The 14645-nt window shown below is 52.2% G+C and overlaps 1 protein-coding gene and 1 long non-coding RNA gene across 2 annotated transcripts; one reads left to right on the forward strand and one right to left on the reverse strand.

Annotated features, from left to right (window-relative positions):
* Window positions 1–2: 2 nt before the first annotated feature.
* Window positions 3–7648, forward strand: LOC140906266 (uncharacterized). The gene is made up of 2 exons (XM_073329892.1): window positions 3–278; window positions 4111–7648. The coding sequence occupies exon 2, from the start codon at window positions 4209–4211 to the stop codon at window positions 6159–6161; it is 1953 nt and encodes a 650-aa protein (XP_073185993.1). The 5' UTR covers window positions 3–278; window positions 4111–4208; the 3' UTR covers window positions 6162–7648.
* Window positions 7649–8552: 904 nt separating this feature from the next.
* On the reverse strand, window positions 8553–12747 carry LOC140906268 (uncharacterized). Its single transcript, XR_012157055.1, has 2 exons — window positions 12548–12747; window positions 8553–11956 (listed from the first exon to the last, which is right to left on the reverse strand). It is a non-coding gene; the product is annotated as an uncharacterized lncRNA (long non-coding RNA).
* Window positions 12748–14645: the final 1898 nt, after the last annotated feature.

Genomic DNA, 14645 nt, shown 5'->3' on the forward strand with positions numbered 1-14645 from the left:
GAAGCTTCCCGCCTCGCTGTGGCGCGGGCCGGTCCCTCAGGTCCGGGGCGGCCCGGCAGCGTTGCATGCTGGGACATGTAGTCCTGCGAGAGGAGCGAGGCAAACGCCTTTGTATCGCAAACGTGTCCGCCTGGAGCTCGGGCGGCCGCAGCCCGGCGGGCGGGCGGGCGCAAAGGGGATCGGTTCGGTGTCCGGTCGGCGCGGCTGACCGGACACCCAACGTCCGGTCCCCGCAGTAAGCGCCGCCGGGCCGGCAGAGCAGCGGCTCCCGCGCACCGGTAGGTAGCGGCGCTGCCCGGGCGGGGGCACCAGGGACGGGGGGCAACTCTCCCTGGGATGCCGGGGGGCGAGGGGGCAGCCGCGCATCGATTTCAGAACAAACCCGCCGCCGCCTCCGCTCCCCGGCTGCTTTCACCCCGGGGGCCCCCCCCGATCTCAGGGCTCGCGGGGCTCTTCCCGGGGGCTCCCCCGATCTCAGCCTGCGCCTGCCCCGGGCCACAGGGCAAGCGCTAGCCAGGGCAGGGCCAGCTCGGGCTTCAGACGCACGGCGACTGTCAGCACAAGGGTGCATCTCCCCAGTGCCCCCCATTTTAGAATCGCCGGGGGGCGGGAAATGAGCCCCTGCGCCCTTCTTCAGCCCCAGGGGGCTGTGGGGCTTTTGTATGTTCCTGTCTGGTCTGTAAGCAAGTCGTTTTTAAGTGAGGTGAAACGTGGGGGTGGCCAAGACAAATCAGACTCTTGCAAGGGGTGCAGTACATAAACCATACTGGGTCATCTAGCCCAGCGTCCTGTCTTCCGACAGCGGCCAACGCCAGGTGCCCCAGAGGGGATGAACAGAACAGGGAATCACCAAGTGACCCATCCCCTGTCGCCCATTCCCAGCGTCTGGCAAACAGAGGCCAGGGACACCACCCCTGCCCATCCTGGCTAATCGCCATTGATGGACGTATGCTCCATGAATTTTATCTAGTTCTTTTTTGAACGCTGTTATAGTCTTGGCCTTCACAACATCCTCTGGCAAGGAGTTCCACAGGTTGACAGTACTCCGGAAAAGTTTAAACTACTTTAAACCTTGTGGTACTACAGCGATTTGAATGACAATATTTTATCACACCCTAACGCAAAGGTTGTTTCATGGCACCCCACAACTGAAGCACTTTAAATAGCAGTACTTTCTGTACTCTTACTTTTTCAATGCACAGATGATTGATTGAAATGCTAAATGTAGTAGAATTTCAGTGAACCTTAGGTGTATAATAAGGAGGCTAAAATATATTTTTCAAAATCTTGCATCAGTAAGATCAAAACTAAAAATGAAATAAAATGGGCCATATTCTGTTCTCATTTACACAACTCCAAATTCAGAATAATGGTTGAGACCCATGCAGTGACTCCGATTTCCAGCAGTGCAAAGGAGGGCAGAATTTGCCCATTTGCAATTTTCATTGGAAACTGTGCTAGAGACAGCTATGGATAGGGATTCTCTGCTAAAAGACCTCCCTAAGTGGCATGCTATAGTGAACAATTCATTTAGCACATCTTACTGGTAGTATTAAAGTGTACCTAATTAGTAGAACTTACTTGATAGAACTTCTGTAAAGACTGGAACAAACATTGCCTTCTAGTAACATTAGACTTAGTGTAGGACCAATTGCAATGAATTAACTATGGTAAAACTATGTATGGAGATCATCCACAAGAGAACCTTTCCAGGGGGAAAGCAAGCCATTTTACAAGACGGTACCTAGATATAAAGTTCAACCAAGGGCTAGATCCTTAAACACATACATCACAAGTTATCAGCATCCAATACTCGGGCCTAGGTAAATGACGGGGCATTCTGGGGGCAGCTCTTGCTCTTTTTGTTGGAACACTGGAGATGAAACTAGAAGCTGAAGAGATCTGAAAAGAAACCCCTCTGGGTAATGTAGAACTACCCCCATTGTCTTGCTGCTGGGCATCTTTTACCCTCTCTGAGCTTTTTCCTTTAATTTCTTTAGGGCACTGTCTTAGGCATTAGAGGTCTTGTCTACACCACAGAGTTTTGTCGACAAAAGGCAGCAAAACAGTGGAGGAGCTAATAAAATAAAGCTACATCGTGTCAGTAAAAGCACTGGCTTTTACTGGCATCATGATTGCCTGGCAGACTGCAATATACTTCTGCTGTGAAAGGTTAGAAAGCCTCTCAAAAGTAGGATGAACTCACCAAAGATGACATAGATCCATTCAGCAGATGAGGGTCTGAAGGCATTAGTTCAAACCCTTTTGGGGGGGAAGGGAACTTTGTAATTGGTAGGCTGGAGGATGAAGGAGATGCAGGATCCAGGGACCAGCAACCCACCCTCCCCTCCCCCTCCCCCGGAAAGTTCACCACAGGTAGTGCAAACTCAAGGCTTTGGCCAGGGGAGGCACAGCACTGTGCAGAGCGATGGGCACGAGAAAGGAGTCAAAGGAGCCACCAGCTGATTGACAGCTCAGGCTGGGTGAAAGCAATTTAAGGGACTTTCCAGTACACAGGGCAGCCGGGATCCTGAGCAAGGTGCGGGGGCGGCTCAACCGGAAGGGGGGGGGGGCCCTTGGGTGGAAGGGGCGGGGCTGGGGCCAGACTCCACCGGCCAGCCCTTCAGCACGGTCCAGCAGCGATTTAAAGGGACTGGGGCTCTTTGCCATCTCCGCCACTAGCGCTATCCCGGGGCTCCCGGCCACTGCCGGGAGCCTTGGGCCCTTTTAAATTGCCGGGCCCTGGGGAAGCTGCCCCTTTGGCCCCCATCATCAGCGGCCCTGCTGGTATGGTCAGCTGTGTACCGGCTCTTACCGGTATGCTGTACTGGACCGCGCCAGCTTACTTTCATCGCTGAGCTCAGGGTTAGGGATTGTGTGACTCCTGCGTGCACAAACACACACACTCCTCCGTGTGCCTGTCTTAAAGGGCCAGCACTCCTGCATGTCAAGGCTTGGGTATGAATCTTGGGGGGGCGGGGAGGGCAAATACTCCTCTCCCCTTCCTAAATGGTGCCCCTGGACCTGGGGGAGGGATCCTGCCAGCGCACAGCATTTGAGGAGCATGGCCGGGTCCACTATCCATAATGGCCCATCCTGCCTTCTCAGCTTCCCAGGCCCCGGCTCTCTCCAGCATCATCGCACCTGGACACAGAAGCCAAAAACCCAGACGGGTGGCAACCCTACCCCTTGCTCCAGGAATCAACCCCCACCTACGCCCAATCGTGCTCCGAATGCCCTCGGCCCAGGGACCGATGCTGCCTCTGGCTCCAGGGACTGCTCCCACAGTGCTCTGCCCCCTATTGCCCCTGTCCTGACTTCTCTGACACAACATTCAGCAGAGGTTTGAACAACAGATACCATGTGTTGAGTCAATGTAGTACCAACAAATGAAGGCGAGCCTGAGAAACCCGTGACAATTACAGCTTCTCAGTCACTGGAAGGTTCTAAGGAATGACTGGTACCTAATACGTAAATATAAACACTGGGGGGGGGGTGTTGACTTATGAACTAAATTCTCTGTGTGCTGTCTTCTGGCTGGGGGTTTTCTGTCTTAAAGGTTAAAACCAGACTCTGACTCTTATCTTAATACAGTTGACTTAATATATCAACATGTTAGGGCCTTGTTTTGTTAATCTTGAGAGCAGCTGGTATCCAATGTAAATTATATTGTTAAATTATCGTTTTCACGTCATTTTGTCATGGCTTAATAATACTCTACCAAACATGAAAAATGGGGACACTGTAAGCATGCCGTTTGATGTGCTAGCCGCAGCGGTTAATGCTCTCCCCAGGGTGGTGCTAACTGAACTGATGCAAATACACAGAGATGTCCTTGCAGAACTGGATGTTACCCAAGCTGGTCAAAATACCGCTGTTAACTTTAGCTGCACTGAAAACAGCTTGTGACAAATTAGAGAGGCTAATATATAAAAAGTCCAGTTTTAAGGGGACCGGTGCAGTCTCTAGTCAGAAGTATTGACCGGACACCAAAAGTGAGTTACCACGATTGTCTATCTTCTTCTAGCGTCCTGTAACAAATAAAACCTGTAATTAGCGTACTCAATCGGCCAAAAACCAGGGGATTGACTCTTTGAATAACTTTTTTAGTGCGCCACCACAAGCAGCGGGGAGCAACTGCCACACACGCTCAACACTTTTATCTGGTGGCTGACCTGTGCTTGCAGCCAGACTAGCGCGAGGGTGAAATGGCGGAACCCGAAAAGAAAAAGAGTCGAAGGCTCTGCTCTTTTAAAGATGAGTGGCTACAACTCCCAGAGTATCGGAACTGGCTTACAAAGGCAAGTGAAGACTCGGGATATTGTTCTATTTGTCGTGTTCAATTCACGGTTAAGTTTGATTCTGTAAAAGCTATTAAGCATCATGCAGAGACAAAAGGTCACAGAATCAAAGTACAAGGACAGGTATGGTCCAGTACTAGCAATAAAGTCTCCATAAAGACTGATAACGCCAAAGAACAACACATATGCACGGCTGAATTGCTTTTAACATATCACGGAGTTAAACACCACCACAGCTACCGTTCTCAAGATTGTGGAAATAAACTGTACCACTCCATTTTCCCTGATTCCAAGATAGCTTCCAAAATTCACTGTGGAATGACAAAAGCAGAAGCTTTGATTGAGACTGTATTAGCACCCCATTCATTGAAACTGGCTGTGCAAGACATTGGATCAACACCTTTCTCAATGGCGACAGATGCGTCTAATAAAGGGAACACTGTATTATTCCCAGTTGCCGTCCGCTATTTTAATAAAGATAGGGGACTCTGCATGTCTATCATAGACTTTTTTGAGGATGCAGACGAAACATCAGAGGCAATCGCAAACAACTTAAGAAATTGTCTTCAAAATTCCGGTCTGATACAGAATAAAATTGTGGCATATGGAGCAGTCAATTTTGGAGAAAATAAGTCTGTTTTTCTGCACCTAAAACAAATGTTGGATTTACCAAACCTTGTGCCAGGGTATTGCAGTGCTCACATAGTACACAATACAGCGAAACATGGCTTGAATATGCTCTCTTACGATGTAGAATATTTGGTCATCAAGGTCTTCAGTGAATTCTCATCCAGTGCAAAGAATATCAGTGAACTTAAAGAATTCTTTGACTTCATGGAGACAGAATACTTAGAAATCTTACACCAGGCACCTAAACGTTTTCTGACCCTTTTCACTGCCGTAGACAGGTTACTGAAGGATTGGCCTGCACTCAAATCTTACTTTGTGAACAAAGGAGAGGAAGATGTAAGCCGCGCAGTATGGGCCTTTCTTGCTGAGCAAGAGGACACAGTTTCTGATGATGAAACTGTTACGCTTCCCGAACTGTACATCTACTTTGTGCACAACATTATGAGCCAATTTAACAACACCATAAAGGTTCTTGAAAGTGATTACATTCAGGTAACCGAACTCTATGCTATATTCAACAAGCTGAGAAGAGAGATTCAGAATCGACAAGAGAAAGGCTTCTATGGGTACAAAGTGACACAGTTCCTGAAGAAGCTACCACTTAATGAGCAGAATAAATTTGTTGGCGATGCCCAGCGGGCTTACACACGCATGCTACAGTACCTGGAAAAGTGGTTTGATTTCAGCGAAAACTCTTTCTATAAGTTGTGTGCACCACTCAATCTGGACGAGCCTCTTCAGCTAGACAAACTGTGCGCGTTGTCTACAAACTTGAACATTCAAGTGAACATAGATGAATTATTTACAGAAATGTGCGTATTGAATGATGTGCTACCAATCCTCAAGAGTTCAATAAACGATGCTGAATCGACACAGTGCCAGCAGCAAGAGCGTCACCATCAAATCAATGTCTCTGAGGTGTGGGTAGAGCTCTTTAAGTGCTGCGAGGCCCCAAACTTGCTTAGAATTGTGCAGCACGTGTTTGCTGTTCCACCCAGCAACGCATTTGTGGAACGCGTTTTCAGCGTTATGAAGAACTTGTGGGCTGATGAAAGGACTCGGCTCCAGGTGGACATGGTGAAAGCTGAGCTGTTCGTGCACTTCAACTATAAAATGACATGTGCCGAGTTTGCTGGATTTTTGCAGACAGGAGTAGCTAAGGAGCTTGTGGCAGCAGCAACAAATGATCAGAAGTTTCAGTTGCCACGCACATCACCCTGTCCGGTCTAGACTGCACGCTGCTAGAATACGATAGCATTATAGTCATATTTTCTTATCCTAAAAAAAGTTAAACCAGTAAGTACACTATATGGAGTTAGAATATGAATTAGCAGTGTATATTTGAGGTTGCTTTAACTTCATTACTTGGGGGCCAGGCAGACTCTGAGCTGACCTACAACGAAGGTGACTTTAAACCCTGTCGCTGTCCTGTTCGTGCCTCAAGTGGAGAAATAAATGCACAGAGAATTGAGGCCTATATGTTTGCATTGTTCTACATAAATATAAATACCTTTACAATGAAAGTTCTTTGTGGCTGTGCTAGGGAGTTTCTTGCCCTGTTCTTGTTATATTTTTGTTTTACTTCTGAGGAATAAAGATGATGCAAAGTTTGTATGAAATGATTATGCAGTATCTGGTGACATGTCCAAAAATGTCAAACTTTGCACCTAACTGTATATTAAAGTGCACACAAAAAACCCCATCTGGTTTTCAGAGGTTTGGTGGGTGCTCAGCCCCACTGAAAGCCTACTTAGCTTTATTAAGCTCTTCAAATTGAGATGCCTAATTTTAGGCAGTGAGGTTTGAAAGGTTTTACCTAGGTCTTTCAGACTTGATAAGTGATTAGGTTTCAATGTACCTTTATCAATTCTGTTCTTTTTTGTTATGCCTGGAACCAGTGTAATTAAACATCTACCTTGGGTATATGCAAATACCAGGGCACAGATCCGATGAAATCAAACAACATCTCACCATCATGTTGTACTTTCCTCCCTAGCAGGAGCGATGGAGTTGGCAACTTGGATCCAGTCCTGCCGTGTATGTGTTATCAACCACTAGTGCCAGTGGGATTGAGGGATTCTTCACTCTTCGTGGCACTGGGCCCAGCTTGAACCGTTCCAATTTGTGTGTTCATTTCCTGTTTACAATATCTGCACTTAGGCATTTAGCACCTGCCTGCGATCCAAGAGGGCGGGGATCCAGGTAGCCTAGCCACTTTTGTAATGGACGTTGTTCCACACGTCTTTGAAACAGCAGCAGATGTGGGATTTTTTTGCTATTTAAAGTCCTAATGTGATTCATAAACCTGCATGAAGATGTTAGTCTTGAAAGGATTGAATGATAAAACAGTTTTTGTGGGCAAGGGTGTTGTTCCCCTGTAGTTCCTGAGCTCTTTGTAAATAATAATGAGCTTATCTTCATCAAACTCCTGTGAAATAGGGAAGTATCACTGATTTCCACTTTACTAATGAGGAGCTGAGGCAACAACAGGTAAGTTGCCTGACCTTGATCACACAGGAATTACATGGCAGAGTTGTGAAATGAGCCAGGTGATCCTTAGTTCCAGTCCAGTCCTCTAACTGCAAGAGCATCCCTGTTACTGTTAAGTGATGCTGATTGTACTAGCACCTGACAGCCAATGTTCCCTCTAATTTTTTACATCCATGTGCAGAATGAATTTTGTTATGCGCACCAATATGGAGGTGATGTGTGGGAAGGGGTGGGGCCAAGGGATTCAGCATGTGGGAGGGGGCTCAGAGCTGGGGCAGAGGTTTAGGGTGCAGGGGGGGTGAAGGCTCTGGGGTGGGGCCAGGGTGTCATAGCTCCACAATTAAAGAAATGTACTAACTTTTATATGCATCTGTTAATGGGCAGTTTCACTTTAATTAGCATTGGGATTCACCTTTTGTGAACCTCTTAGCTCTTGTCTACTGACCCGTTGTTGCTTTGAAGAATTTATCAGGATCATTCTGGCTGTACACTTCAATGTAACACCCCAGCAATTAGCAGTGTTTGACAACACAGTGTGGGTACTTTCTTATGGAGATTGTAAGAAACCTGAATTTTGGTTTCACACCAGGCTTTGCACACTAAGCTCTATTTAAATGGGTTGTTTTCAGTTTAGCACTCCGTATGGGTTTAAAATATGTGGTGTCACCTGACGGGTTTTTGTTACTTGACTGGAGTTGGATTGGACGATTTAGCACGCTAGGGGGCTTTGGGGAATTTTACGTTTTCTTTCTTTATAGGAGAGACATTAAAGCTTAATTTTTTTAAGCGTCCTTTTAGAGCAGAGATTTAAAGTAAGACTCAAAGAAAAAGGAACGCCATTCTGTAAGAGTTTCATCTGTTCATGCTTTTTGATTTAAGTCTCTTTGTTAAATAATACAGCTGGATGACCAAAGAATCCACAAATGGTATATATTACTATATTCTGTGCACTGAGATTAAGTCAAAATTCTGACAGTGATTAACCTGTTGCTTTTGCCACTCTGTTAAACGGTAAACTATGAATGTAGAAAATACCTGACAGGCAAGTAAAAGTGTGAAAACATAATTGCTAGAAATAACTAGCACTGTGGTGACAGTCTGTTACTCGTGTGCTATTACTAATGAGTTACCTTGTACTTACAATTAGTGCTGCAAGCTCTTTGGGAAAAGCCACCTGGTGAGCAAGATCAGCATTGCCAATCCCATGAGTGGAAAAATCACCAGTCAGCCTCCCAAACTCATGTGATCAGTCAGTGCCCCATAGCAAACTGGACTCATCTCCTCCCCAGTGCAGGAAGCTCACCCCCATCAAAGCATGGAAATACTCAACCTCTTCTGCCTTCCCACCCTAGCTGAGGCAGGCACACACCTCTGGGCCTGGGGGATGTAGCTACTAGGACTCAGGGAGCGTGAGCTTTCCGTCCTCCCTCCTCACTGGTCCAGGACCAGCCCTTAACAGGAGGGCCTGAGGGCATTTGCCCCAGCTTTGGCCCTCAAAGCCTGCCTGTCACCTCACTGATTATGTGAGTGTTAGTTATGTAAAATGTTCAAAAGTCTCCAGGCTCAGCAATTCTACACTTTCATTGGTCCCTCCTGTTCAAACACACAGACACACACACACCCCGCAAAACTCCCACCTGTTAACCACTGCCCTTGGCTCTGGGATAAATACCATCCACAAGGATGAGAAATGCTGTAGCGTGTGACTACCCCGCTGCTCCCAAAACACACCGGACTCAGGGCAGTGTTCACAGCCAGTCTCACAGAGAGAAGGCAGCTCCCGTCCCTGCCCAGAACTATGAGCTCAGGCAGGTTCTGGACCACGGGATGGCTTCATTTTTGATCTCCCCAGTGAGGCTGCAGTGGGGTGGGTGGCATAAGCAATGACTGTTTCAGGGAACCAGGGAGCTGCATGAAAGGGATGGAGACACATACAGCCCCTGCTTAGAGGGTGTTGAGCCTGTGCCACAGGGATCATTCAATACACTAACTCCAGCTCAGTTACACACTCCGGCTCATGACCACAGCCGTGGCGGGTGTATCTGACCATCAAACCAACTAGGAACCTCCTGTACAGTCACAGCTGGAGGAGGCCTGCACCTTCCGACCACTGGTCACACTGGAAACTCTCTCGTCCCCAGGGAAATCCCACGTCCCCAAACATGGTATTTCTGACAGTTCAAGTGAGACAGCAACGAGGCTGCTAAAAGCACTGCCTGTGTAATGGGGCCTACAGCAGATACAGACCAAGGAAAGGGGTGAGGTAGTTGCCTTGATCAAAGGGAGCCTTTGCAGAAATGCCGGGGGAGGGCTTTAAAAAAAACAACCACCCCCCACAAACCTATTTTACATGTTTCAAGCAGGCTAGAATGGTTTTATGCCATTCCTAAGAGAAAGCAGCCAGTCTCACTGATCAGCATCACCCCCTCTGCAGCCTGGAGGCACAGCAGGTCATTTGTTCTCGCAGTCCCTAGGATGAGCGAGCTCCCGTCCCAACTGGCCTAAGCTCGCCTCCAGTGTATGGATTCGGTTTTTGTAAGTCATGGACCTGGACACAGGCACGATGCAAATTCCACTGCACTCAGCTGTGGCCAACACAGCATGAGAAATCCACAGGGCCGCGCCAGCATGAATGAGTAGGGGCTACAGCTCCATATATTTGAATTTAGCAGTTCTGCTTTCTTTCACGGCTAGCTCGCCTCTGTCTTCTCGCTGTCCCCTCAGTAACTCACCCCTGCTCTGCACAGTCTCTCCCCCTCACAGCACAGAGCTATTTTTTCACAATTCACATTTAGACTATCATTGAACACCAGATTATTTTTATGACTACTTTTTTGGTGCCCACTTAGAATCAGGCAGTCACCCCAAAACTGGCCCCAGCACACTGGCTATGACCTGCTATCCAAGCAGCTCGGAGGTATGTAGCTGATGAGTTTTTACGATGTTTTTTCCTCTATAATAACTACATTTCCTCTCTCAGCAGGTGAATGCTCAAGTCTTGGGCTGCCTCCTTTTACTCCCTCCTGGGGAGGGGTCCACAGCAAACACAGCCCTTCTTGTGCAGCCCCCAGGCTCCCTGCTTAACAGAACATAGCTCCCTGGTGGTTTTACGAAAATGCCCCCAGAGCAACTGGCTCCACATGGATTCTCCAATGTCTGATAAGTGTTGAGCGCCACCTAAACCTTTGTTCACAACTGGGACATTTATAGGGCCTCTTGCCCGTATGGGTTCTGATGGGCCATGGGCTGCAGCCTTCCCCGCACACGTCACATTTGTAGGGTTTCTCCCCAGCGTGGATTCACTGATGCTTGGTCAGGTTCGAGCTGCTGTTGAAGCTCTTCCTGCAGGCGCTACATTTGTAGGGTCTGTCCTCTAGGTGGATAACTTGGTGTTGGAGAAGCTCCACACTTCGCGGGAAGCCTTTCCCACACTCGCTGCACCCATAGGGCCTGTTCTCTGATGGGCAAGGAGGGATTTGCTCTGACCGAAGCTCTTCCCACGCTCAGAGCAGGTCCAGGGTCTCTCTCCCGTGTGCGTTATTTGATGCTGAATGAGAGCTGAGCTGTGACTGAAGCCTTTCCCACACTCGGTGCATTTGTAGGGTCTCTGCCCCTTATGGATCCTCTGGTGGACGAGGAGGGTGGAGCTCCAGTTGAAGCACTCCCCACATTCCCTGCACTGATGGGTCTCTCGCCTGTGTGGATCCTCCAGTGCGTGACGAAGGTTGAGCTCCAAGAGAAGCTCTTTCCACACTTGGCGCATGTGTAGGGTCGCTCGCTGGTGTGGATTCTCTGATGTCTGATCAGTTCCGAGCTCTGCCCAAAGGCCTTCCCGCAGTCAGCACGCTCATACCTTTTCTCCGCCCAGTGGATTCTCTGGTGTCTGGCAAAGGCAGAGCGCTGCTGGAAGCTCTCCCCACATTCAGTGGGATGGCAGGGGATCTGCTCAGCCTGGCTCCTCTGGCATCTTAGGAGTGCGGAGCACCAGCTGAACGGCTTCTCGCAGCCAAGGCACTTGGAGGGTTTCTTCGCGGAGTTGGTGCTCTGGTGTTTAATGAGCGCTGAGCTCAGCTGGCAGCTCCTCCCACACGCAATGCATTTGTAGGGCTTCTTTCCTATACAGATTCCCTGGTGTTTGATAAGGGCTGGGCACTGCCAGGAGCTTTTGCCTCATTCCTCACGTTTATAGGGTCTCTCTCCCCTCTGAGCTGGGCTCTAGTGCACAGCAACATCTTTGCACTTCTTGAGACGTCTCTCGCAGAGAGTGGATTTGCCCCACCGGTTCCATGTGGATTTTCTCTGCTGCGTTTGAACCCATGCTGACTTTCACTGTCTTTTCCCTGGTCCAGACTCTGGGAAACATTGCCCATGGAGCAGTCTGAAAAGATCTCATTGGCGCTCACCTTTCCAGGATCTTCCCGTAGAGTTTTCTCATTCTCACAGTCACTCTCAAGCCCATCGTCTGCAGAATGGAGAGAGAACCCAGACAAGATCACATCCAGCAGTCAGGAGAAAGGATCTCTCAGAAAGGAAAACTGCAAAGAGTAGGGCAGAAACAAGTAAAACACTAAGGAGATCAAAATCAGAAAGGCAATCCCCCAAAATCTGCCCCCAGGACAGCAAGCAGAGGGCAAATTCTGATTCACCAGCCAATCTGAACCGATGAGCGAGGACAGATCTACATGCAATGTCAGTGAAGGGGGTGGAGAGTTACAGCGGACATCTGCGTTCCTAAATGGACTGAAAGCGGCAGCTCTGTCAATGCCATGATGCGGTGCAGCTGTACTCTGACACATGGCTTGTCACAACAGGGTCATGGGTCTCCAGGCTTCCGGTCTCCTCTAGACTCCAGAGCTAACGGATCCATTTACCAGGTAAAAGACAATCCTGAGAGTCCACCTGGAGGCTTCCTGGCTCACATGTCACCACCCATGGTAATGGGGCCCCATCCTTGGTTGACTCTGGGGCCTCACCCTCACAAATGTGAATAATAATAATAGATTCTGCAATAGAAACTCATCACTTGCAAATGGTGGCCTGGATCCCCACTCTGGGCATGTGCTATCCCCCAGCCGGGACATGGTTCATGCCATTTCTCGCTGGGAGAAGCACAGTTTGGGCCTCACCTGCGAACTCGCATGGGCGCCGCGACATCTCTGGCGGGCCCGTTTCTCCATCCCGCTTCCCCCGGGGGCTCGGCCTGGCGGCCCGGTGTGGGCTCCCCCCACACACCGCCACGGCAGTTGGGATGGGGGTGGCGTCACATGGGCAGAGGGAGCCCGCAGGGGGATGCCAGCCCCAGCTCCGACCCCAGGCCCAGGCCCTGCTCCCCGCAGCAACCCCACGCCCCCCTGCAGCGACCCCCGCCCCAGCTCTGAACCCAGGCCCAGCCCCCGCTCCAACCCCAGCCCCTGCTCCCCGCAGCAACCCCAGCCCCCCCCCACTCCCTACAGCGACCCCTGCCCCAGCTCTGAACCAAGGCCCAGCCCCCGCTCCAACCCCAGCCCAGCCCGTGCTCCCCACAGCAACCCCAGCCCCCCCCCCACTCCCTACAGCAACCCCTGCCCCCGCTCTGAACCAAGGCCCAGCCCCCGCTCCAACCCCAGGCCCAGCCCGTGCTCCCCACAGCAACCCCAGCCCCCCCCACTCCCTACAGCGACCCCTGCCCCAGCTCTGAACCCCAGGCCCAGCCCCCGCCCCCGCTCTGAACCCAGGCCCAGCCCGTGCTCCCCACAGCAACCCCAGGCCCCCCCCACACACTCCCTACAGCGACCCCTGCCCCAGCTCTGAACCCCAGGCCCAGCCCCCGCCCCCGCTCCAACCCCAGCCCAGCCCGTGCTCCCCACAGCAACCCCAACCCCACTCACTCCCCACAGCAACCCCAGGCCCCCCCCACTCACTCCCTACAGCGACCCCTGCCCCCGCTCTGAACCCAGGCCCAGCCCCCGCTCCAACCCCAGGCCCAGCCCGTGCTCCCCACAGCAACCCCAGCCCCCCCCCCCCACTCCCTACAGCGACCCCTGCCCCAGCTCTGAACCCCAGGCCCAGCCCCCGCCCCCGCTCTGAACCCAGGCCCAGCCCGTGCTCCCCACAGAAACCCCAGGCCCCCCCCACACACTCCCTACAGCGACCCCTGCCCCAGCTCTGAACCCCAGGCCCAGCCCCCGCTCCAACCCCAGCCCAGCCCGTGCTCCCCACAGCAACCCCAACCCCACTCACTCCCCACAGCAACCCCAGGCCCCCCCCACTCACTCCCTACAGCGACCCCTGCCCCAGCTCTGAACCCCAGGCCCAGCCCCCGCCCCCGCTCCAACCCCAGCCCAGCCCGTGCTCCCCACAGCAACCCCAACCCCACTCACTCCCTACAGCGACCCCTGCCCCAGCTCTGAACCCCAGGCCCAGCCCCCGCTCCAACCCCAGGCCCAGCCCGTGCTCCCCACAGCAACCCCAGCCCCCCCCCACTCCCTACAGCGACCCCTGCCCCAGCTCTGAACCCCAGGCCCAGCCCCCGCCCCCGCTCTGAACCCAGGCCCAGCCCGTGCTCCCCACAGCAACCCCAACCCCACTCACTCCCCACAGCAACCCCAGGCCCCCCCCCCACACTCCCTACAGCGACCCCTGCCCCCGCTCTGAACCCAGGCCCAGCCCCCGCTCCAACCCCAGGCCCAGCCCGTGCTCCCCACAGCAACCCCAGCCCCCCCCCCACTCCCTACAGCGACCCCTGCCCCAGCTCTGAACCCCAGGCCCAGCCCCCGCCCCCGCTCTGAACCCAGGCCCAGCCCCCGCTCCAACCCCAGGCCCAGCCCGTGCTCCCCACAGCAACCCCAGCCCCCCCCCCACTCCCTACAGCGACCCCTGCCCCCGCTCTGAACCCAGGCCCAGCCCCCGCTCCAACCCCAGGCCCAGCCCGTGCTCCCCACAGCAACCCCAGCCCCCCCCCCACTCCCTACAGCGACCCCTGCCCCAGCTCTGAACCCCAGGCCCAGCCCCCGCCCCCGCTCTGAACCCAGGCCCAGCCCGTGCTCCCCACAGCAACCCCAACCCCACTCACTCCCCACAGCAACCCCAGGCCCCCCCCACACACTCCCTACAGCGACCCCTGCCCCAGCTCTGAACCCCAGGCCCAGCCCCCGCCCCCGCTCCAACCCCAGCCCAGCCCGTGCTCCCCACAGCAACCCCAACCCCACTCACTCCCCACAGCAACCCCAACCCCACTCACTCCCC

The sequence above is a fragment of the Lepidochelys kempii genome, chromosome 2 (genome assembly GCF_965140265.1).
Source record: "Lepidochelys kempii isolate rLepKem1 chromosome 2, rLepKem1.hap2, whole genome shotgun sequence".
NCBI classification, from domain to species: Eukaryota; Metazoa; Chordata; order Testudines; family Cheloniidae; genus Lepidochelys; species Lepidochelys kempii.

What these genes read in the sequence shown, in the direction of transcription:
- LOC140906266 (XM_073329892.1), top strand. Translation starts at nt 4,209, where the DNA reads ATGGCGGAACCCGAAAAGAAAAAGAGTCGAAGGCTCTGCTCTTTTAAA.